Source organism: Melopsittacus undulatus, chromosome 1 (genome assembly GCF_012275295.1).
Source record: "Melopsittacus undulatus isolate bMelUnd1 chromosome 1, bMelUnd1.mat.Z, whole genome shotgun sequence".
Classification (NCBI taxonomy): Eukaryota; Metazoa; Chordata; class Aves; order Psittaciformes; family Psittaculidae; genus Melopsittacus; species Melopsittacus undulatus.
In genome coordinates, this window is record NC_047527.1 from 94,672,873 (window position 1) to 94,697,602 (window position 24,730).

At 38.6% G+C, this 24,730-nt stretch overlaps 1 protein-coding gene across 1 annotated transcript; it reads right to left on the minus strand.

Annotated features, from left to right (window-relative positions):
- Positions 1–1,707: 1,707 nt before the first annotated feature.
- On the minus strand, positions 1,708–24,503 carry GPLD1 (glycosylphosphatidylinositol specific phospholipase D1). Its single transcript, XM_005149867.2, has 25 exons — positions 24,407–24,503; positions 21,330–21,385; positions 20,323–20,401; positions 17,422–17,519; positions 16,446–16,556; positions 16,123–16,171; positions 15,574–15,628; positions 14,535–14,642; positions 13,785–13,812; positions 13,558–13,697; positions 12,574–12,639; positions 11,894–12,017; positions 11,235–11,365; positions 9,939–10,125; positions 8,860–8,970; positions 7,783–7,857; positions 7,274–7,430; positions 6,099–6,240; positions 5,515–5,614; positions 5,328–5,421; positions 3,883–4,059; positions 3,413–3,573; positions 3,131–3,157; positions 2,978–3,028; positions 1,708–1,785 (listed from the first exon to the last, which is right to left on the minus strand). The coding sequence occupies exons 1-25, from the start codon at positions 24,501–24,503 to the stop codon at positions 1,708–1,710; spliced, it is 2,502 nt and encodes an 833-aa protein (XP_005149924.2).
- Positions 24,504–24,730: the final 227 nt, after the last annotated feature.

The following is a 24,730-nucleotide window of genomic DNA, read 5'->3' on the forward strand; positions in this document are numbered from 1 at the left end:
GAACAGTCCGGTGGAAGAAACAATGGCTCACATACCTTGGTTGATAAACCCAGGAAAGCTGAGTGTGTGAAAGGATATGGATGCTGATGTTTTCAGCCAAGCTGTAGTTGCATTAGGCCAGTACAGAAATGTGTTGGTGCAGCTGTTTGAGAATCTTTCATGTAAACTTTCCAAGCTCTGGCTTCTGTGCAGGTAGGCTCCTGTGAACTGTATTGACTCCTTTTCCTGTACCTAACTGACTTAAAGCACAGTAAAAGCACTGAGAGAAAGACACATCTTTTAGAGACTGCCTTTCTCTCCACAGGCATACACAAATGTGTAATGGTTTTCTGACAATTCAAGAAATCAAAATGCATTCACATGCAATAAAGTTACCATGAGATCACACAGAAAAAAACAAAACCAGTGGAAACTGTATGTTCAGAATGGAATTTCTATAGAACATTCTGGTTTTGCCAATTTTCATTTTAAAAGGAAAAGACTATTTATTTTCCCCTTACAAATACACTACTTGTGCAGAGATTTGTAGGTACTCTGCTCCCAGTTCCATCCAGTTACTACTTTCATGAAGTTCACATTTAATTTTTTTGTTACATGTCCTGCTATTCGGGCAAATAAAGCCTCCAAATAGATGTTGGAACACAATATACATCAAGCTGTTCATCTTGCCTTTTTTTTTCTCCCCTTAAACAACCTCTCTGAAACAGCTCCAAAGAAGGTGAGATGTGTAATCCTGGAGTATAGTCTTTAGAATTCTGTGCTATTCTGCTGGCTTGCATTATTTAAGAATACTGCTTTATGTTTGTGAAGGAGGCAAGAGAGAAAATACATGTCAACAGACTAATGATAATAATAACATCACATCTTGCTGCTCAAGTCGTTTAATAGATAATTGGTGAACACTGTTAAACCTGCATCCTACAAAATTAGTGTTAATTAGTTGAAGCCAATACTGTTACCACTAAAGATATTAACAATTCTAAGATACATTGGTCATGGAATTCTACATAAAAACACAAAGGGTGTCAGAGCAGTCTCAGCCATGAGTGTGAAAGCAAAAGCGCTTCCTAAAACTTGGTCAGTCTTGCTTGTACTTTTTGCCCTGGGAGATCCCAGCTGTTCTACACCCGGAATGCAGACCTCAAGATGTGCTACTGCTTGGTACCCGCCTTTCTCTCTGGCTTAGAGCTGCCTCTCCTCCATGCTTAGTATTTTGACAGCAACTTTTTGAAATCTCAGAATTGCTGTCTGTATACAGTACACAAGGAATTGAAAACGATGTGCTATTCTTTCCTGGTTTTGTCAAGAAAACACTCAAATCTGACCAGTAAAGAATGTGACCAATGAATATTCCTTATACAGCTAAATATTACTATAAAAAAATCTAGCTGCCTACTCATTTCAGACTTTAGAAAGTTTTTGGTTCAGTTTGCTTGTTCTGGGTTAAGTGATGCTACTGCTCACAACAGAATTAATTTGTGCTTTTACATGACTGATAAAGCTTTGGTTTGTAAGTCAAACCCCCATGAATACTCCTGTTCCCCTTCACTTAAAACCAGTGTCCATCCCTCCATTAAAACTACCTAGGACCCTATCTGGCTGTCTGAGATGTTTGGTTTGTGTTGGTTAAGGAAAGTATTGCAGATACTACAGAGATGCTTCACTGAAAGACCAGCTGTGCCCGGTCTTAAAGGCTACCATGGACTTTCAGAGCGAGTAGATAAAAAGCCTTCCACCAAGGCGTGCTTTCGCTGAACTTCTCTCTGCTGCCACCACCACTTCTTTCTGAAGAGATACAGAACAAGGGTTAGCAAAATGCAACTGCAGGTACATGGTTGCCTTATGGAAACCAGATTTCTTCCATATCATTGTGTCATATAGAAATGCGATGAGAAGAAATGTGAACACAACCCACCTCATCAGAATAGTAGTTAATAAAATGATCTAGCAAACAGATTATTTCATTTGAGTAACTGGAAGAAGCTAGAATCAGTCAAATACATCTCTTGCCAATATAAACTGTTCCTCAGGATTAGGATCAATACAGATGAAGCTGGAGTGTGGACTGGATTGGTGCCATAGCTAAAGAACACAATTGCTTGGAAAATGGCCTCACTTGAGCTCAGACAAAAGCCATCAGTGATGCCTATGTTTCAGGTGCTGGATTATGCCTCCTAACCTAGCTTAGAAGCATTTACATTTAGAGATGGTTTCTCCATTGCATGTTTTAACAGCAAGAAGTCAGACACCAGTTGATAAAGGCCTGTCACACACCTCCATACCCTGGTCCTGAGGCTTTCTCAGTAATCACAGAGAACCTCACTTCTCACACTGAGAGGTTATGTCAGAGAACATTGGACTGCACTCAGCTGAACAAGCACTAAGTAACCTTCAAGCTGAAAAAAATGTTCCTCAGCACATCATACAAACAAGGACTGATTTTTGGTAAAAGTAATGGTCATCTGAGGGGAAGAGAAACAGGTACACAGAACATGTCCAAAATCATCTGGGTAAGAACTGGGCCTCTGTGCTTGGAAATACTTGACACAGGAATAGCATTTACTGCAAGTGAAAGCGAGAACGTCAAGCCTGTAAATATTATGTCGGTCAGTGCCTGGTTTACTCCAGAGCTGAGCATCCACTTTGCATACAGGTTGGCATGAACAGTAAAGCCAGTTGGCACCTACACTTGATTTACCATGCAAACTTTCAACAAACTCCTAAGTGATTCAGATTTCAGGCCATTTTAAAGTGATCTCTTTCAGTTCATGTATCAGGTGCCAGAATCGTGGCAACTCCACAGTTCATCCACCTATAAAATGGTTTTGACTGCAGAGAGTCATTAAAACTTAATTAACTATGTAAAGCCTTTAAGACTTCTGCAAAGTGGTAAGATAGATATGTGAGGTGTTGGTTAGCATATGCAAGTAAGGTAGAAAGATGATCCAAAGCAATCAAAACCAGTAGTTTTTCTCACCTTTCTTTCAGATTTCACAGTGATAACAGAACTCCCAAATCTTGATAGTTCCTGTAAGATAACATTATTTGTTACAAAGCTGTTGTTGTTTGTTTGTTTGTTGTAAGGGGACTTTTTTTGTTTCTCTTAGTAGTGTATTTTCTGGTTACTTACCTCAGGAGAAATCAGGACATACTGTGCCTGAAAAAGAGGAAACAAGAAGTCAGCGGAGAGAACCAGACTAGGAGTGTACACCAATGCAATAACCTTGGCTCCTAAACCACAAAGTAATTCAAGAACAAATAGGAGGAGCTTAATCACACAGATTCATAGGAACATAAATAAATGCTCTGTTTTCTGAAACCAAGTCAGAATGCACTAGATATTTGTACTGGATGTAATGAATCAGCTGTCATTATGACCTTATGCCCCTATTTCTCTTTTATGTTTTCTTACCCAGTCCTCTGGGCAGGGAGATACCAGTGATTTGCAGTGCTGTGTCACATTCCCTGAGGATGCCTGCTTTCCATTGTAAATGTAAACACGGCCTGCTGCCCCACCAAACAGTATCGTGGTGATAGCGTTAGTTCGCAGTGGGGATGTCACAATCATTTCATCTGCAGATAATAAAAGGATGACATAACACATCAGAAGTGCAATAATGCTAAACTGAAACACACGAGTTGGCATTTACATATCTCTGGATACCACAACTCCCATTAATGAGGACAGTTAAAATGTTTCAATTTCTGACTGAGTTGCTTGGGATTTTAAAGATGTTTCCCCACAAGGCACAATGGAATACTGGTACAAGTCAATTGAGGAAGCAGACTGTGTTCATCACTTGTATAAATATGTAGGTGACCAGTCTTAACATTGCCGAAAGTAAAACTTTTCACTTCTGATCTAGATTCATCAAGCTTTACCAAGTCCATCATTATCCAGGTCACTTAAGTGTATATCTCCTCCAAAGTGAGAAAATCTCCTGTCCCCACTGAATGTGCTGAGCAAAGAAGGCTTGGTGCTGTCTGTCAGATCATATACCAGAGTCAGTCCAGCTTGGAGCAGCACTGAGGATATAAAGGAAATCCTAGACAGGCTATCTGGGAAAAAGAAGTAACAGAAGTTGAACATCAGACAGAGGAAAGTAGATTTAATACATGCATTACACTGTCAAAAGGTAATACTGGCATTACATAAGCATGTAATATAATCTGTATTACATGTATATAATCTATGTGTCCTGGGTTCAGCAGTAGCAGTCATTTTTCTCCTTGGTAGCTGGTGCAGTGCCGTGTTTTGACTTTCGGGCTAAGAACAGTTGCAAGTATGTTTTGAGTTACTGCTCAAATGTTTGGTTTGTCCAAGGCCTTTTCTGAGCTCATGCTCTGCCAGGGAAGGAGGGGAGGAAGGAGAGACAGGACACCTGACCCAGGCTAGCCAAAGAGGTATTCCATACTATAGCACGTCATACCCAGGAGGTAACCGGGAGAAACCCGGAAGGGGCTGGAGCTCTGGGGGGATGGAGGAGGTATCGGTCGGTGCTCGGTCGGGCAGGGTGGGGTGAGATATGGGTCAGTGGCTGGTGAGGTGTTGTATTCTCTTTGCTTGTTGTTGGCTTTACCATTATTATTTGTAGTAGTAGTAGCAGTAGTGATTTGTGTTATGCCTTAGCTATTAAACTGTGCTTATCTCAACCCATGGGGGCTACATTCTTTGGATTCTCCTCCCCAACTCTCCAGGAGTTGGGGGAGCGAGGCAGGGAGTGAGTTGATGAGCTGTGCGGTTTGGTTTTAAACCATGACACTATGTTATATAATTACAGGTAATACTGGCATTAAGGAACATACATACGGCACATGAGTGCCACATGGCATACATAATATCAAACATTATATGGCATTAACACTAATTAGCATAGAAACTATCTCTTAACAATAGTACCAGGGAAAATACCGCATTCAAGTTAAAGACAGTTTTACGTTTTGACTTTCCTAATTCCTTACTGCCTACTGCCAGAGTAAGTACAAAAATAGTGTGTTGGTTTTATTCCAAGAAATATGTAGTCTACTAGGAAATCACTTCTACATAAATAATGCAAGGTGGTAATTCTGCTAAACTAATTTGAAGAGCTAACTCTAAGGAAGGGAAAAAAGCCAGCACTGCAATTGATGCATAGTAGAGAGGACTCTACATGTAAAGCACTCATGATTACAGAAATCTTTTGTTGTTCTTTTTCTAAATTATGAAGCAATTTAAACTTTTATGTGCTAAACTTCTATGGAGTTAACTTTTAACTTTTTAACTGTTTTCTGGTCATACAGAAACAAACATCCTAAAGCAGAAACAGTTTCCAATTTTCAGGACATACCTGCAGTAGGTGCACCCACCACCAAAACTGTCCTTGTGGTCCCAGCCACAGACATCACACCACTGGCCAGAGACAAACCCATTCTGCCCATTGCCTGTTAGATTTTTAACACACATATGTCATTTCTTCAAAATAACACTTTACATCAAATTAATCATAAGGTCCGACAGTACAGAAGGAGCCCTACCTTGTCTCCAGTTACTGTAAGCCAGAGCTTTGTACTTGGTGGGTTATACCCATACACCTTCCCAACACTCTGTTTGACATCTGATGAGAAGGGGCTGCAGCTTGAATTACAATGCAAAATACATTTGTATGTGACAACATATTTTTGTACATTCAGCTAGGATTGCTTCTGAAAGTATCTTCCTCCTTTAGATTGGCATAATAGTGGCTGCCAAATGCTAGAAATCTGTTTTAGTAATTCCCATCCTTGTTCTAACTAGTTACACAACATTTAGAGCACAGACTTAGTGTATATATTTCTTTTATCACCCAGTACATTTTGTGTCTGGTTTACTTTTAAAAATGCTATCTCAAACTAGGTGCTATCTATAGGTTTATTTTAGGCATGCTTATCTGTCAGCATTTTTGTGTCCCCTCTCCTCCTCCCCAAGAAAACCCTAGAAATTAATAGAATTTAATAAAAACATTAAAGCGGAACAAAGAGGAATCTTCCTGAAAAGCTGGAAGTCTGATCTATTACAGATCTTAAATACTGTAGAAGTAGGGGAGAATGGAGGAGAGAGCAAGGTGTCACACACAACACACCTAGCACAACTCTTCCATGTAGGGCTACCAACCAGCAGCAATGTTATATTCTCCAGTTGGCAACTGTCAAGTGAAAATCCAAACCAAGCATAGTTTTCTTCACCTTTCACCATCCAGTTGGCATCATGTGCTGACAGAAGTGCTGACAGACCAGAAAAACATGAATTACAACTTGGTGTATCCTGGCATAGAAAAATCTGTTAGCAATACTCCACTGATTCATCCTATGACTACAAGTTTCTATAAGCAAAGTTACACTGTGCAAGATATGGTAACAATTATTGCTAACTTTGCTTGCTCAGTCTGCAACTGTACTGGCTGGTGAAAGCCTTTATTCAAAATAGCCTGCTTCTAAATCCTTGCAATAGCCTACACAAAGTACACGAAAGCTATCAGTTGAGCCTGCCCTAAACTAGGGACTCCTTGTTAGGGATAGGCTGAGGACAGATTAGCTGGGAAGCAGCCATGTGGAAAAAGCCCTGGGGTGAGCAGGCAACTGTGAGGCTCTGACAGCAGAGACAGCCAACAGCCCAACAGCATCCCAGGCTATATAAGCGGGAGAGATGGCAAAGAGATTGAGAGAAGCAATTGCTCCCCCTCTACTCCTCCATATAATATATAATGTTCAGTCTTGGATACCCCAAAACAGTAAAGATGTTCATAAACTGGAGGGCCCCAAGATGGTTGGGGGCTGGAGCACTTGAGCTGTGAGCAGGGACTGAGGGACCAGGAATTAGCTCAGAGAAAAGGTTTTGAGAGAACCTAAGAGCAGCCTGCCAGTACCTATGAGAAGGTTAACAAGTAGGTAGAGCCAGGTTCTTCCCAGTGCACTGGAATACCCAGTGCCTTCTATGCCTCTCATTTCATGGTGGGAGGACAATAGACAATGAGCATAAGCTGTAACAAGACGTTTTTTTTCCCTATGAGGGCAGCCAAGAAGCAGAACAGCTACCCAGAGTGGCTCTGCAACCTCAGTCACAGGAGGTTTTGAAGATGCAACTGGATAAAGCTCTGAGCAACCTAGTCTGACTTCACAGGTGTCCCCTTACTGAGTACAAGACTGGACTAGACACCTTATGAGATCCCTTTTGAACCTGAATTACCCTCTGATTAATTAGGAAAAAATGAGGAGTCACATAAAATATGAAGGGGTTAATATACTCAATAAATATTACCTTGTTCACTCCTGTTGAAATAAGAGTAAAATGCAACCACAAATCCTCTCTGCTGCCCACCACCAGGTGCATATGGAGAGCCCACAACCAGATCAGCATTTCCATCCCCATCAACATCAGCTGCCAGGAGGGACCAACCAAGATTACAGTAGGAATACTGCAATAAACAGTTAGTTTAAGCCTGAAATAGAACTGAAACCACCAATTGCATCGCAAAATAAGCAATTTACTTCTAAAGACCTATTTTTGTCTGCTTCTGATCAAATTACCCTCCCACTCCCTGACTCCAGTTTTTTTCTCTTTGGGGCTTTTTTTTGGAGGGCTATGCATTTTTCTGTTCATAATGCTGCCTTCCCTTCACTGCAGTACAAATGTCTTTCTCACATATAACTAATCTAAGAAAGCACCTGCTTGCACAGTCCCCATCAGTTTAAATTCCCTTTTTTAAGCCCATGAACCCCTTCCCCTTTATCTGCTTGTGTAGCCCTGTGTTAGCCTAATCAATATACCTGACATGTTATGGTAACATTTGGTTGAGATGCCAATCCTCTTCCCTCAGTGCCAAAATAGACATACACAGCACCCTAAACAACAGGAAAAGGAAGGACAGCATGAGTGCATCTGCATGTCAGCACCAAGTATGAAATCCAAGACAAAGCACAAGGAGTGAAACTGTTCTGCAAGGGCTATATACACAACTGCATTTTTCTGTTGGAGCCTTGTCATTATACTATCTTTTCTACTCCAAACTTCAGTATACCCATGCTGTAATGGGTACTGCTATAACCAGACAACAGACTAGAGAAGTACATTTTCATCATACTGCGGGTAAGGAACAAGGATGGTATGCTGTGTATCTATAGTCATTATACGCATACTTGTGTGGCTTAAATTTTGTTATATATTATTTACTGCAATGAAACACAGTGCAAGGTACAACAGATGCACACAATTTTCCAAGCTAACAGGTCTACATAAAAGCATTTATGTTCTTACTTAGGCAGCTAAGTTAGTTTCTGAAATTCTGAAAAGTTTTAAGGTTAATGAATGTGGTTTAAACCATAACATTTCCCCTCTCAGTTTGCACAGGCTGAAAATAGCCAGGGACCATTATATGGGCTTATCTGGTAAACTGCAGGTCATTACGCCTCTGTAACTTGATTATTTTACCTAGTGTGCCTGTGTTCATATCACATTTTAGATATCATCTGCTGGCCCATGACAGCAGCTGACAAGGCTCAATAACCCATGAGGTCCGTTCTAGACTCTCTGTTCCTAAATAAAAAGGGTACACTTGTATTTCATGAATGGCTCCTTACATTTCCAGCACATCAGTGCTGCTAAGTTGCAGTCTGATTTGGATTTCTAATGTGCAAGAAGGCCACTGAAAGAGAAGTACAGACAGTGGTCATTGGTCTAGTCAAAGTACCCATAAATGTTATAAACCTTTGTGTTTAAGTTACAATGTCATCCTGAGGAGGAGCAGAAATTCACTTTCTCATTTTACTGTTCAAAAAAATATGTATCAATCGAATTTTTATGTTTAGAGAGAAAAAAACTCCAAACTACCCATGTGTGTGGCTTACTTTGTAAGTAAGAAACTGAGATCCCACTGAAGGTGCTCCAATTGCCAGATCTGATACTCCATCCTCATTGAAGTCCAGGACTGCCAAGGCAGAACCAAATCTTCCTGAAGGCTGAAGGAAGAGGGATTGCTCTCATGAAAATAACAGACGTTTTCAAGACAAAACCATCAAAACTTATTGCACATTCACAATCACAGCACAGAGAACAGGAAACAGATGACAGACATCTATCCCAATTCCTAATATTTTCTTAGCATCACTGTTCTTCCAAGTAGTAACTGTCATACTAACATACTAACTCAGTCAACTGTTCTGTTTGAGGATGTGGAGATGTTAAAATAAAAGATAACTGAACACAGTATGGTGCTGCTTTGGTATTGCCTCTTTCGAGCCTAGCATACCATTGATGTTAAGCTTATGATCTTTGCCATTAGCAGCATTATAGCTGAGAGCCGCTAAAGCACTCTGTAAGAACACAGCAGCTGTTACTTCCACAGTTTATATAAAACAGATTAAAAGGAAATGTATCTCATCTCTCTCTATTCTCTTCTTTCTAAATAAAGATACTTTCTACAGAGAATGACATTCATTATTCAAAAAGATAACTTGATCCTGCTTCTTGGTTACAAGCCTGTTACTCAGTAAAGACAATGATTTTGTGAGAAGTTATCAATTAATGAAAAAATGCTTCAAATGAATGGACATTTACACTGAATTATTAATTTTGGATTTAAAAAGAAAGGAAAGAAGGGAAAATCACAGTATTTTCTCAAATGCAGGGACCCAAATGACCTATACTGTGACTTACAGAGACATTATCTCAGTTTTATTGAGGGGCAAATTATGTTCTAATACCCACTTATCTGGAACAGTAATAAAAGTGATCCTACAGATCACCATTGCTTTAACTGTTCCTGTGATTTAGGTATTTTGCTTAAAAAACATACAACATCTTTTTACCAGGAGAGGTATTTCAGGAATGGCCCTCATACATGTATCAGTGATACTGCTGCTCAGTCAAAATTTATCGCATTTTCAGGCAAAAATATTTAAGTGGCAAACAGGAACTGATACCTCACCTGATGACCCTGTAGTATTTGGTCAGCTTTCTCATCTAGATCCATGTCCTCTGGTGGCAACCCTGAATGGTTGCCATAAACCACATACACCCGTCCTATCTGAAAATGGCCCAATGTGCTGTACCCTGGGGCTCCAACCACCAGATCTTCATATCCATCCTGGTTCAGGTCAGCTGAAATCATTGCCCTGTACAGCAAGGGAGTCAAAAAAAGCATAGCATTAGCTTCCAGACTACCACAACATTAGCAGGAAACAAAAACTTCTACTTTCTGGGAGTAAACCAAGACTTGGTTTTTGTATATTTTATACTATATATATGAAATTGATGCCTCTGAGATCTGTAGGAACTGCTTTTTACTTACTGACACAATGCACCTGAGAGCAATCAGAGCAAGGAGCATGAAAAAGGGCTGCTTGCATATGACACAGAACAGAAAAGATGAAATTAAGTATCTTTTTAACTGAACTTCTGAATTAATTGATGGAATTAAGAGTAGAAAAGCAAAGGGATCACAGGTTTCAGTAACATGTTGGAGTTTAGAGAGGGAATGCGGAGAGAAAATAACTAACTACAGTTACTTTGGCTGGTGTGAAGTAAGCTCAATAATTAAATCTTCAACTTTTGAGTCAGAAGAAATAAAGCAAGATGAGCAGCAATGCAAGTTTATTATTCTTCCTTTCTGCAGATCAAGCCAGAACCCCTCTGCCAAGGTGACAGAACACCCCTTTTTCTGTGTCCTGAATCTACCTTTGAACTCCCTACTAGTCCCGTGTTTCCAAAAACACTCGCTAGGCACCATCAGTGGTCAGCTCAGATCAGACAATTAACTCTGCACAAACATCAACCCACAACCATGGGTAATGGGTAACAACGTCCCTATATTGTTCACAAGTAGAGCCAGGCCTCGTTCCAATTTTGGTTCCTTCCATTCCGAGCTTGATCACACACAGAGCATTGAGCTCCTTCACTAAGGAGGGGATGTAAAAAACCATGAAAAAACTGCCCTTCCAAAGAAAAAGGTTATCTGACTGGAATTTACATCTGAATGGGAATTTTGCTCATGATACAGTTTTATCCAATACCAACACAAGAAATTTATGTTAACATCTGAAAGAAAGGTTTTATAAGTTAACTTGTTCTGGAGAGATGATGTAAGCCATTCAGCCAGATTTGTATACTAATTGACTTGGACAGTCACCTTTAAAGAGTATCCAAAAAATAAACATTAATATTTTTGAGAATACTCAAAATTTTAAGAAATTAAGAGGGAAGTGGTAGGAAAAAGATGACCAACCATCCAAGTCTAGCATAGGGTGAGGTCAGAAAATACGAAGCTGCTGGCTTGTAGATGTGGTTAGAAGATTTCTGATGTGTAGCTCTCCAGACATTGGTTCTAAAAGCACGGTTTAGCAAGCGAAAGGACTTCTGAAATAAAAACAACAAAAAGACACAAGAAAGGTTAAAGCACAGGCTGAAACTCTGCAACATTATGGAGTCCCTCAAAAGCAAATCATCAACGGTAGAAATCACCACATTGATTAAGTGGAATCTGATTCAAGTCATAAACATTTTAGAAACAGAAAAATCTATATGCTCTAAATAGATAACTGCTACTTATTCACTGCTGTGCTTTTCTGGGACTTCTCAACCTCAAAAAGTGACTGTATGATCCTTCAAAGTGTAAATACTAAAGTGTGAATACTAAGGATATATTATGTCATTTTTGGCACTGAAAGTTGTGTTCTAATCTCACTAGACAATGGGCAAAGTGTAAAAATTGAATATTTACGATGTATATATAAATATATGGTGCTGGAGTCTCCATGAAGTGAAGACAGAGGCTACTGTTAACAACCAGAAACCTTGTTCCATTAGACAGCATTTCAGACAGAAATTAAAGCAATTCTACAAAGAGTTGAATTTTACCTCTCATGTCTGTCACTTCTCACTTACTTTTACCCAAGGCTGCATGTTGAAGTGAACTCCTCTCTCTGTATAATTTATATTCTTTTCATGTGTTTCCGTAAGCAAGGAAGTTCTATTCTTCTGTTGTTCATGTTTTGATTGTTTGTTTTTGCTAAAATAAAGAGGGCAGTAATATAACAATTAATATAACTGAATTAATGACTTGAGTATTTTATGAGAAATCTAGGGGAAGCAAACATATTGCATGCAATCAGATGTCCTTTCCTCCCATGTGTAAATGGAATTCTCAAGACGTACCAGTTAAGATAGTTTCTTTTGAGATGTCTGGTAGAGGAATACATACACTTGTATCCTCAGCTACAAACACCTGAGTTCTATTATTTCTGTATATAAATCAGGAGAGAATTTAGCTATGGTAAGAGTAAATATGAATCAGTAGGTTCACAATTAGCAGAACAAAAAGTGACAACAAAATAAAGTGTGAAGACCTAGTATTTCAAGTGCTAGGTAAGTATTCTTGTCCTTGGGCTGAAAGGTGAGAGTCTTTCCTAGATTCTGCAGTTTCCCTATACAAAACTTACTTATTCATGTTAGAAATTCACACACAAAAAGATAAAAGATCTCTGATTTTCAATAGTACACTGTCCACATTAGCAGAAGACTCTCCTTTCATAAGTAAATCTCTGAACCTTCAGAACTATACTTACATGTAGTTGTCCTTGTGCTCACTTGTGCAGTTTATAAACAGGGGGTTCTCAGGCAGGAAGCAGTCACTAAACAAATATGCAGAATGCATTGTAAAGCTTTTCCCACAATAGAAGTGAAAAAACTAAAAATACAACTTTTATCCCCACTGATTCCTCTGTTAGAAGTCATTAGTTTTCCCAAGAAATACTGCTTATTCAAAATCAGGTATTTATTTTAATGATCTTGATAAAGTTCTGTATGAATCTCATGTCTTTATATAACTCTTAAAGGAAACTTACTGTAATATGTTATGCTAACTATATTAAGGCACTTTTAATGAAAGTGCCATTCTAGAACAAAGAGCACAATAGATAATGTCATACTGTATTTCAAGCATCATTTCCCAAAATAGATGCAGTGATATTTTCCCTATAAATGCATGGATTAATTGCCACTGTTGGTCTCAAAGTTATTTTCAGTAAGGTTACATTTGCAACACAGCAGTACAAGGTTAGAACTTCTATAAAAATATGATATTCTGAGTACAAGCCTGAGCTTCCAACACTAGAACATGTACTCTTACGTTTTCTAATCTTATCAACCTTAAGTGTCTGCAGGCATCTTTACTGGCTGATGACAGCAGCCAGAAGATGCAGCCACAGCCACAGCTCAGACTGCGAGGCAGAACCTCAGGGCATGGCTATGCAAAGTTTAAGCAAGCTTTTGGGTATGTCTCAAAAAATGCTCCAATTTCTCCCTGTCGAGTATCAGTTGGGCATACCAGAGCCTTCCCTGAAGAAAGAAGTGTGAACATGTAACAAATGCAGACTCAAGGTCTGTGTAATCCTGTGCACAAGGGTACAAGACAGCCACAGAAATCCCTTAGTCCAAGGAAGGATTTAAAGCTCGGCACCATTTCTGCAAAAGAGTCTGCCTTCAGAAAAAAACTAAATAGGTGTCAGAACCTGGCTACTGTGTTTCATATTGCAGGAAACATGCTATACCTGGTTCCATTCTCTAGCATATAGCTGGTCAGCTCAAAAATATTGTTTGTCCAGAACGCCATGTCATCCACTCCTCCAAGGAAATACTCATGGAACTTCTCCACCAGAAATGGAGATTTACTAGCATATGTTGGAAAAAGCTAAGAAGCAAGCAACACTCTTAGTAAGATGTATTACACTGTCTTCTTGATATATCTTCATTTTTATAAAGAAAATGGAAAACCAACCTTCCCAACAACAAGCCTTTCTCCATGCCTAAAAAAAATAAAAATATAATCTTCAGGAAAAAAATTGCTTCATTTAATATTTAATTATTTCAACAGTTCTTTTTAAGGCTTCTGTATGGTAAATACTATACAAGTCATTACATTTCCTTGTTGGTTGTTAACATGTTTTTAGAAGCTGTAATGTGAGGAGTAATGATATTAACTTTATTGCTCCCCTTGATTTGAAGGGATTCAGAGTGTTTATAAATGCTGCATGACTTGGTAATTAACTGAAATAAAGGATACATCTAAGCTGTACAGGATATGAAAAGTAGACATTGCCAGATATCAAAAGGCTCTTTTGACTTATTCTTGGACTTGAAAGGATACACAGAAAGTGTAGGTAAGTCATTTATTCAGGTACGTACATTACTCCTTCAGTACATGCATATTACATTGCAACATGGCACAAGGCAATGGTACTTGAAGACACAGCTGTTCTCAAATAAATAGGCATAAGTACGTTAACTACATAAATTTGTCAAAGAACTAAGATGCTGAATCCGTGGTGTAATAATGAATGTAACAGTGACTACACAGTCAGAAATTGTATTCTAGCTATTAAAAAAAATTCAGGCACTTTGTGGTTTGAGGGTCTAGCAGGTAGTTTATATTGCTGGCCTTAATGCACAAAGCATTTCAGATGAGATTAACATAATTTTCCTATGTATGTTTCACTTATGAAAACCCAGACAAAGCTATTCAACTTACAGTTCAAGAAACAGCAGGTAAGTACAGTCAATAATTGTGCTTTCAGTTATAATCTCTCTTCCATAAAATTCCTTATAGATAGCTGCTAGGTCTTTGACAGGTACATACCTAAAACCAAGACGAAGGTATTATAACAGGAGATTTTGCACATCACCTGATAAAAGATTACAATTTGTGCAATAACAATAACCTGTATTAAAATATTCTAAATTTTAAGACTATAGAAGGCCATGAACCCTTACAAATGCCAGAAAGAGCAGGACTATGGGTGCAGTTATTTGCTGCACAACACTCTCCTCTTGTTTAGTTCAAAATCAGACACCTGTAGAACTGTTTCCTTGCAACTACTGCTTGTAAAGTTTCCACAGTTCCCACACTGGTTCCCTGTCTTGGAGATCACATAATCTTGGAGGATATCCTCCAACCTTCTGCTGTACCAAACTTACTCCTAGCCAAATAGACAATTCCCCCAGTTGCTCCTTCTGCACCTAAATGAACTACATCCTACTTAAGCAAAATTACTCAAATGACCTATTTTATCAGCAGCAAAAAAGGCATGTGAGTTTTTATTTCAGTTAAAAACTGAGAAAAAAAAATGCGTATATCTAAACCTGCTGATTCTTCTTACACTTTTAAACCCTATCAGAATTCCACAGCATCTGTAACCATAAGCATCCTCAACTTCCAAAAAATTTAATGGAAATGTGAGATTTATTTAACTAATTGCTAGGACATTCCAGCAAACATTTTTCACTTATTATTTTACATATAATTACTTATGATTCCCTTCAAAGATAAATAATTTAACCTTTCTTGTAGTGTTCCTCCAAATAAATCTCTTTTTTCTTCTGTCCTTGCAGTTTTTCATGTCGGGGAACAGTAAATATGCATATAGGAAACAATCAAACTCATAAAAATTCCAACAGCCACAAGGCATTTTTTTGAAAGAAAGATAAAGGACAGCATTTTGTTAAAATGCACAGTGAGTGTGCAGAGTAAGCAGAAATAACTGTTAAAGAAGGTAACCTCACTATCTTACCAACTCAGTGCCAGGTAACTGAAGTCCAGCTCAAACTGACTCAGCACATCTCCTCCTGAGGATGGAAGAATGAAAAAACACACAAAGACCAACAAACCAAACTTGTGATATATCTACCATGGATAACAGAAGCAATGGAGCTACATATGGCTATGGTATCTATGCATATATGACAGATCCTTCAGCTAAACATTTAGAATACATAAATTCTGAATGCATGCTGTATATATTATACTGCCAGAGGATATGAATAATGTAAAATTTGGAATCACAGTAGTGACTCCATTTAAACTTTAGCATCCTTTAGCCTGTGTTTTGGCTTTAATGCAAGTTGCTATATGCCCCATTACGTCTCCTGAAACGTGGGGCATGAGGACAGTTACAGCAGGGCTTTGAGGGTTATGGGGGAGGGTGAGAACACAGTGTCCATTTGACTCATTCTTGGCTCTTGCATCAAGACAGGGTAAGAGCCACAATCACACACTGTGACTTTGAAGAGGATTAGTTATTCCAATAGAAAAATATACAATCAGCAAACAGAAACATTACCAAAATCACCAACATTGTGAGCTTCTGAGTACGAGCCATGAAAATCAATCTGTAGGAGAAAAAAAAGAGAACTGCCTGTTTCTTTTACACATCCTTCCATACAAACATATGAGCTGAAACAAACTGTTCTAGCAGCCCCGAGGTTCACAGATCCCAAACCTGACCAACTCTGTTTTGATGGAGTTTGTGACATTACATCTCTTTGAAAATCTTCCTGAAACAGGGCTCCAAGCTTTTCTTTTCCCTCTCCACTAGAGTCCAAAGCTAAGCTATCAACTCCAATAAAGTCAGTTATATCAACAAATAAAATAACACAGGCTTACTTCTCCCATGGCTTTTAGAAATCCTTGGTCGATGCCCAGGCTATGCCAGCTAACATCTGCCACCATATGTGAGGCAATTCCAAACAAGAAAGCCACCAGCTTCTCTGTAGCCTATACAACAACAATCCACTTGTAGTAATGTCAGCAATTTTAGTCCTGTCTTCAAGAAGAGGTAAGCATTTTATGTAAGTGCATGATAAAAGGATATAGGTGAGAAATTCTTATAATGCAAGAATTCAGCATGACAAAATGTTGTCCACTCATTCCTTGATGCTGGAGTCACTTTTTGTGACTTGACAAACTTCAAGCATTTTAGACAGTCTGAGGCCACACAATTACATGGTTGATGTTGGGGAAAATTTGTGTACCACAGGTTAGATGTGTACTAAGGTGTTTCTCTAGACAGGGGACAAACAGTTCCACTTCAAAGGAGTGAACCCCTCTGTAATCATGAGAGTTATGCGGGCACACGGGAGAGACAGACATTCCTATGCAACACCTGTTTGCTGTAAAAGTAGCTGACTCAATCATAGAATCATAGAATAGTTTGGGTTGGAAGGGACCTTAAAGCTCATCTGTTCTCCTCATATGTAGCTCATATACCATAAACAAGAGCAAATCAGGACTAAGGTGAAGATTTCTCAAGTGAGAATTCTAGAAGACACTTGGTTTTCAAGTGGCAATCACTCAGACAGATTTGACAATAATGCAAAACTACCAATCACATTTGGACAAAATTTGGACCTGAGAAATGCATCAGACCACACTAGAGGTAACTGACAGACTTCATACAGAAACCACAATGTTTATGTCTGGTAAAGATGAAAAGAGGATTTCAAATTTTCCTATATCAGAAGACACTTTAATTTAAAACTATGTATTTTTCCTACACTTTCCAAAAGACAAAACTGCAACAACAAATTAATGTGAAGAAAACAGCAGAATGCAATGTTAAAAGTTAATGAGATTTTCTTACCACTTCCCAAGGGTGAGGATAATTCCTTCTGATGTAGTGAATACTTGCATTGAGAAATGGTGTCCAGTGAGTGTCTTCAGACACATCATGGAATATTCCTATTGCAATAAAATTATAGAGTACTTAATTTAATCTTGGGGGCGGGGGGGGGAGGAAGAAGAGAAGAGGAGGAGAGCAAAAGAAAAACAGACGGAAAAAAAAAAAATGTTTTCTCCATGGGGATTAAAAAACCACCCAAACCAAATGAAAAACTTTTGTTCAATTTCATGTGTAGAGATGATACATTTTGAAATCCACTTACATGAGAAAAGCCAAATGAGATGTATTTTTATACTATTTATACCGTCAAAAGAGATACTAGATTTACCTTCTATGGGTTTGAAGCATCTGACAATTTTTTGCCTGCTCCCTTTCCCTGTGCCTGTGAGCAGGTATAGCACAATGAAAAACTGCCTTCCAGATGAAGAGGATAAGGAGAGCTAACAGAGAAGCTGCTGACTAAATGAATACACCAAATTGCTTGGTAGAAAAGCTGATGGTCAATGCAGGTAATTCAAAATACTCAGTGCAGACAACTGAAGCTTTGGGACAGGTATCAGTTTCCACAGGGCCGATGAGGGCTATGTCATCATCATCATCATTTTTAATAGAAAGGCAAACTTGACAAGATAGAGTCAATGCAGGAGCAGAAAGAGTGCAAAGGAAAGCAGGAAAAAATCAGGTTTTCCTCTGAAGCATCAATTCTTACCCTCACTCAGATTTATGCAGAGGAGATTATGTAGGATCTAACAGTGACATTGCCTAAAAAATTCTGTGTACCTACATAAAAACTAATTAGTTACAAAGTGCATTTAAAGTACCTACATAATGGCAAAGCGGTGCTGACGTGACAAGACCAAGAAGCACACTATTAAACTCTCTAAAGGGGAAGATGGTAGGCAGGAGATTAATTGTTTGGATCATCAATACACTATGAGGACAAGTATATGTTTGCTCACAGAACTGTGAAACTGCAGAAGATTAAGGTATATTAAAAGCTGAAACTGAGAGAGAAGATCTTGCAGTTGATTCAGTTACCTCCTGGTTTCTTGACATTTTACAGTGCAGCTGAACTAGGTAACATAAGGACGGGTTTTGCTAGACAAAAATTCAGTGTTGATAGAGCAGACTTCTACATCTAAGCTTATCTCACACCTGGAAAGCTATTCTGGATGGCTTTGTTCTTGATCTAGAGGCAGCTCAGATCTGCAGAGGTACCTATTTCTTCCACACTGACTAAGGAGACTGCTGGTAAGTGGTGCAAATGTAAAACAAGGCAAGACATATCCCAGCTTAGGTGAAGGAATGTGGTCTGGAAGCTGCTCTGATCTCTGGCCTGGTATAAGGCAGAAGTCATCTGTTACAAGGGAAAGATGAGGTAGATAAAAGTAACCAAGTTAAGGTAGGAATTAAAGAAATCCCAGGAGAACATCTACCCTGAAAACAAGGCAAGTGAGTCAGAACTTTGCGACAAGATGTTAGCAGAGCCAGGCAGAAGATCGGGAACAGTGACCTGATGAGTGACGGGAGACAAAACCAGCATTAAATGCCAGAGCAGGGGGCAATCTGGATGTGAACTTGGCACCATGACATAATAGAAGAGAGGATCCCCCGTTCAGCAACCCAGATGGGCAAACTTGCCTATCAGGACATAAATCAAGCAGCCTGTAGCTGGCATAAACAACAGTCAGCATGAACAACCTAGGACCAAAAAACAATGAGAAATCTAGCTGCCACTGTGGGATTTGAGACTCCAAGAAAAGCAGGCCAGGAGAAAAGATGACGAAAGTTTATTTGGAAAAACACGGGATTTCATAGTTTGAGGCAGAAAAAAACAATACTGAGATAAGTGGAGGCACTGGCACTCAGCAGTAAAACATATAAAAGATGAGGCAAACCAAAGATCCTAGGAACACTTTAATAGATCTGAATTTGCATGACCCACTAAAATAAGCCACCTCCTGTACTTTAGACTCCCAGTATCCTCATACAAACTATGTACCCTTGCCTTGTCTCTGGTATCTGCCTAAATATCCTAATAGCTTGTTGCTGGAGGACAGGCTGTCTTTGTCCCATTTGCTAATTGCTCATTATCCTGATTTACCACTTCAGTAGCAAATATCCTGGAGCAAGACCTAGCTAGCTGTTTTATAGCTCCAGAGCTGCCGGAGAAGCTGATTATGATCAAGAGCTGACCTACAAAATCTGAAAAAAATGACGGGACCACCTGCAAGTCAAGACATCCTTTTTACAGCCATTGCTACAGAGCACTAAATTTGTAGTGCACTCTTTAGATCTAGAAGCAGCAAAACTAAGACTGATGTTAACTGCAAACAGGAACCAGTAAAAGGCAGAAGACAGCCATCTGGAAAAGAAAGGCTTTAAACTGGGATGTTGCTAACATTCTCTGACCAGCAAGCCCTATGCTATTTCATTTTGGGGCACTTTTTTATATCCATCATCTCTGTGACTGATTTGATAGAAACAAATACTTCCTAGTACAGAAATCAGCTCTAGGCTTTCTGTTAGACTTAGAAAAAAGATAATTTTATCCTCTCAGTTTCTCCCCAAGACAGTACTCGGTAATCTGGCCTAATTCAGTCAAACAGCATCCTTCTATCAAAATCCCCTCCCCATTAGTTTCATTTACTCAGAAGTTACTTTCTAAAAACATTTTCAAACTTATTAGTTTCTTACGAAGCTCTACAAAAAGGCTCAAAATACTAACACAAGTGCTGGATGTTTTTGCAGGAAGGTTTTTTTGGCCTTCCATTTCTTACAACACAACTATTTTTAACTCTACTAAATTCAATAAGATTTTCACATAAAAATACAGTTGTTACAATATGTGATTTCTCTTACCACTTTTGCAGATTGAAGGATAAAAGGCATCAGGATAAATGCTCCCAGCCTGAAATGCATCTTGGTGGTTTAGTAATAACTGGGAAAAGCATGGGGGAAAAAGGAATCAGAATGCTATTGCAGAGAACAAAAACAGAGTTTACTGCCAATATCTAAGATAAAATACTGCAAGATACAACTATTATCTTGGTAAATATTATTTCAGTGTCATCATCCTGCAACATTCTCTGCCTCGCCCCCCCCCTCCCCCCCAAGTAAAAGAAACTAAGCTAATCAGTATACACTAGTTTGAAAGGCCATTTAGGAAAGTATTCATACAATCTAACATAATGCTGGTGAAGTCACCTTCTAAGGTGCTCTCCTCCTCCTGGACTAGATAAGCCTGGGCTGCTAACTTCCATCCTTTGAATCACAGCATAGCTGTCTACAGTGGATAGTGTGAATACTCACTTTGAGTGATCTCCTACTTTGATAAAACACTGAGTTACCTTAAATGGTCTTCTTTACATTGTCCTAAAATATATTAATGTTTTAAACATAAAACACATCTGCATTTTGTATATGTGTTTATGAAAACTGCCCACATGCTTGTAGTTCTCTGCTTGGTATGGCCCATGAAAGAAAAAGCTACTTGCACCAATCAGAAATCAGTGAATTATATATGTGGTGGACAACATTCAAACCTTGCTGTCATTTTCCTGACTTTTTGTTTATTAAATCACCCTTCCAAAAGTCCTCTACCAATTCTTCTAATACAACTACTCATGGAGGGTTTGACTTCATAAGACAGGAACACGTGCAAGAAAGCATTGTTATAACTGCTACGTATTTGCAATAGTATTTAGGAGTCATGTAATTTTCAACAAAAAAAAGATAAAAATAAAGCCCAGGCATAACATTGACACACATTACTGAGAATAAGCAATAAAGAAATGAAAGGCAAAAAGAGAGACAAAAAAACATTCACAAGAAAAGTATACACAATTAAGCAATAATATGCTTCCTACCTGTCTATAGTCAACATTCCTTTCATGCTTAATGAAAAATTCCAGAGCTCTGTGTGCTGAAAAACAACATATTGAAGTATTGATATACAGGTACTGTGGCCAGGCCTGCGTTTTGTTAGAAGTGTTATCAAAACCAGAATAATTGCATTGTTATACCTAAGCCAAATCACAGAGGTGCATGAAACATGATTTCTCAAAAAACTCTGTAGTTGTGAGATGGTGTCTTTTCTCATCTACTGAGCTAATAAGGAAATGCTGTTCTTTGGCACATCTAGGCACTGAGGTCTCATCAGCCTTCTCTAATCCCCAGCTCCCAAGCTGACCAACAAAGCTGAAATCATAGAACCACAGAATGGTTTGGGTTGGAAAGGACATTAAGATCATCTACTTCCAACCCCCCTGCCACGGGCAGGGACACCTCACACTAGAACATGTTGCAGGGAAAAGAAACTCCCCACATCCAGAACTGAGCTACCACAGTGAACTGACATGATCACAAGTATAGAGTATGAATTACAAAGTCCTAGCTATAAACAACTCATGTGAATCGTATTTATGTTTCATTGTTGCCCTTAACATAGAAAAATGTACTTCAGGAATCAATGCAGATGTTTTAACAGTTTGATTAATTTTTAACATGTATGAAAACCAACAAAAACCTAATGTCAGCAAGGTAAATAATACTATTTATTCACTGAATATCCAAACATTCTTACTATTTATTAAGTAGGTATAACAAGAAAATGAAGTAAACTGACATGAATTTCATGGTCTCCTTCTAACAAAGTTAGATCCCAGAGATAAACTATTAACACTCCTAAAAATACCTAACATTGCCACTAAAATTATTCAGTTGAAACTGTACTCATGGATTATCATCTTGCCTTCCCACACAAAGTTTTACTTCTCACTTGAAGCTATTTACAAACTAAGACTGCTCAAGATAAGCCAGAATATGCTGAATTTAATTTGATCCTTACCAAATAAATCACAAAAAAAAAGAGAAAATCCCCAAACCCACTCTCACTCTGGAATAAGATCTATACAAAACTGTGTGGGTTTTAATGTTCTTTCACTTTGAATTTTACCCGACAATCTAAACCATCCTTACTCAAATATATTAGGATACCTTAAGGACCAATCTTACACCAAAACATGAATAACTTAAAACTAATAATAAAAAAGTCATCATTTTTATGCTCAGCCATTTCAACACACATCTCTATTTCCAGTATGAGAGAGTCTCAGTCTGGTAGTTTGCTTTTTGTGTCTCACATTCCCCTGTCCTCCCCACCCCCCCCCCCCCCCCCCCACCCCCAGCTTCTCTCATTACTCACGTGGGCCCAGATCCTACAAATTCATGTTTACATTGAATATTAGGATGGATCCCCACAGTTCCAAGGAGTGGGTCTGATAAGAGCCCCTGAGGAGGAAGAGCCTCCCCACTCAGACCTGCCCCCAGCCACAAGGCCATGGCCAAGTAGGACATGGCACAGCTCTGCTGAGCATGCTGAACATGATCCACATTTTGATCAGGCAGAGTTTTTAACTGGTTTTGAAAGTACTTTCAGAAGCCTGTCCCCGATAGATTTCAGTGCTAGTTTTGAGTCGGAGGAGTTCCTTTCTACAGTTTGTTGTGGTTTTTCTTTCTTGGAATACTCACTGTTTGGATTTGGCAGTAACTTTCAGCATCTTACCATCACGGACTTTTATTTGCACATTAATAAATGCACTGACTTCAGCAGTATCAGAGCTGATCCCAGTTTAACGTCATTTTCTGACAAATGAACAAAATCTGTTGTAAAGTATGACCGGTAGTTCAGCATACACATTACTCCTCAGACACCAAGATCTTTAAATCATATAAATGCAGGTTTCATGCAATATGCTTGAGTAGAAAAAAAAATTTACTGCTTTGGAACAGAGCCACAAGCTCTTGTTTCTCTTTGTAGATTTCTTGCAGATACACTCTATTCTTCCAAATCTGTTATTCCAAGTTTTCAGAAGCCAATACTCAGTAATTACAGCCTAAACATTGCAAAAATGCTTTTGCTCGCCTAACCTCAGGCACTGTGATTTCTCCCACCAGTTCCTATGGGTTTCTTGACACAGTCTGGAAAAGCAAATGGTTACAGGATACTGACCAAGTATACAACACTCAGTAAGGGAACATAGTCTCAAATGAATGCCATGAATAATCCAAGCCTTTAATTTGTTCAAAGTTACATTTATTTAGTATTTAAAGTCTGAGAAGATTACCTGAATAGAGACAACACCATACATTTTACCATCTGTCATATGTCTTACTCTCTGTTGAGCAACGGATTTAGAATCACAGAGCAGCAAACAATTAAAACAGTCAGTTTATTATGAGTAAGCACTTCAGAATAACCTCACACTACTCAAGAGTATTCTTGCAAGAACTAAGCAGAAACCAGGTATTAAAAATAACATATGCAAACAAGAAATTCAAACCAGGAATATTCCCCCTTCTTTGATGTTCCCTCAGTTCTCTCCTTCATCCTCTATAAATCTAGGCTGTTCAGGCTACAGATAGCAACCTACCAGGAAGAGATATAGAACAGTTTTTATTATGTTAACCATAGATACAAACACATTACAGCATCTGATCTATTTTATGCAGGCATGGCAAAATTAGTACACGGTGATTTGAAAACAGAGCTGCTGCAAACAGTCCGTGTTGTTCTGTAGTTTAAATATAACAATCCCATGAACTGCGTAAACTGTTCCTCTTCTTTATCCAAACCAAACCCTGTCTGCCTTAAGACTCACAAACATTCCAGTTACATAATGCCTGTGTTTTAGAAGATGGAAAAGTACGCAACCAAATCGATTCAAGCATTTTGCTTATAAAACCAGCACAGTTTTGAACTCCAAAACCAAACTACTCATCTATTCTATGTATAATTCACTTTTTAATACAAAAATTATATAGAATGCTCATTACTTTCACATTATTTCCTCCCTTTGCTTTCCAGTCAAATCAGGATTTACTCCTCTTCCCAAGAAACAAACAAACAAAAAAAATACATGGAAATCTATTCTGAATATCTTACCTATTTCAACGTGTGTTGAAATTCCACTCAGGAGACATCTCTGACAGAAATAGCAAAGTATAACCAGCGAAACAGAACAGATCTTCAAACCACCCATGATGCTGGCTCAAACTGCAATTTTTTCAGAAGCCTGTAGAAGTAGCGCTGTGACCTTTGAAATGTGGGTTACGGAGCATGCTTTTTCTTTCAGATATATTGCTGACACAGCAAGTAAATGACTGTTGTATTTGAAAGGCTATTTTAGACCAATGCTTTTCTTTACCTCAAATTAAGTAATTTATGTTAAAAAAAATATGTATCTATAGGTGTTCTTCCACCTGTGGA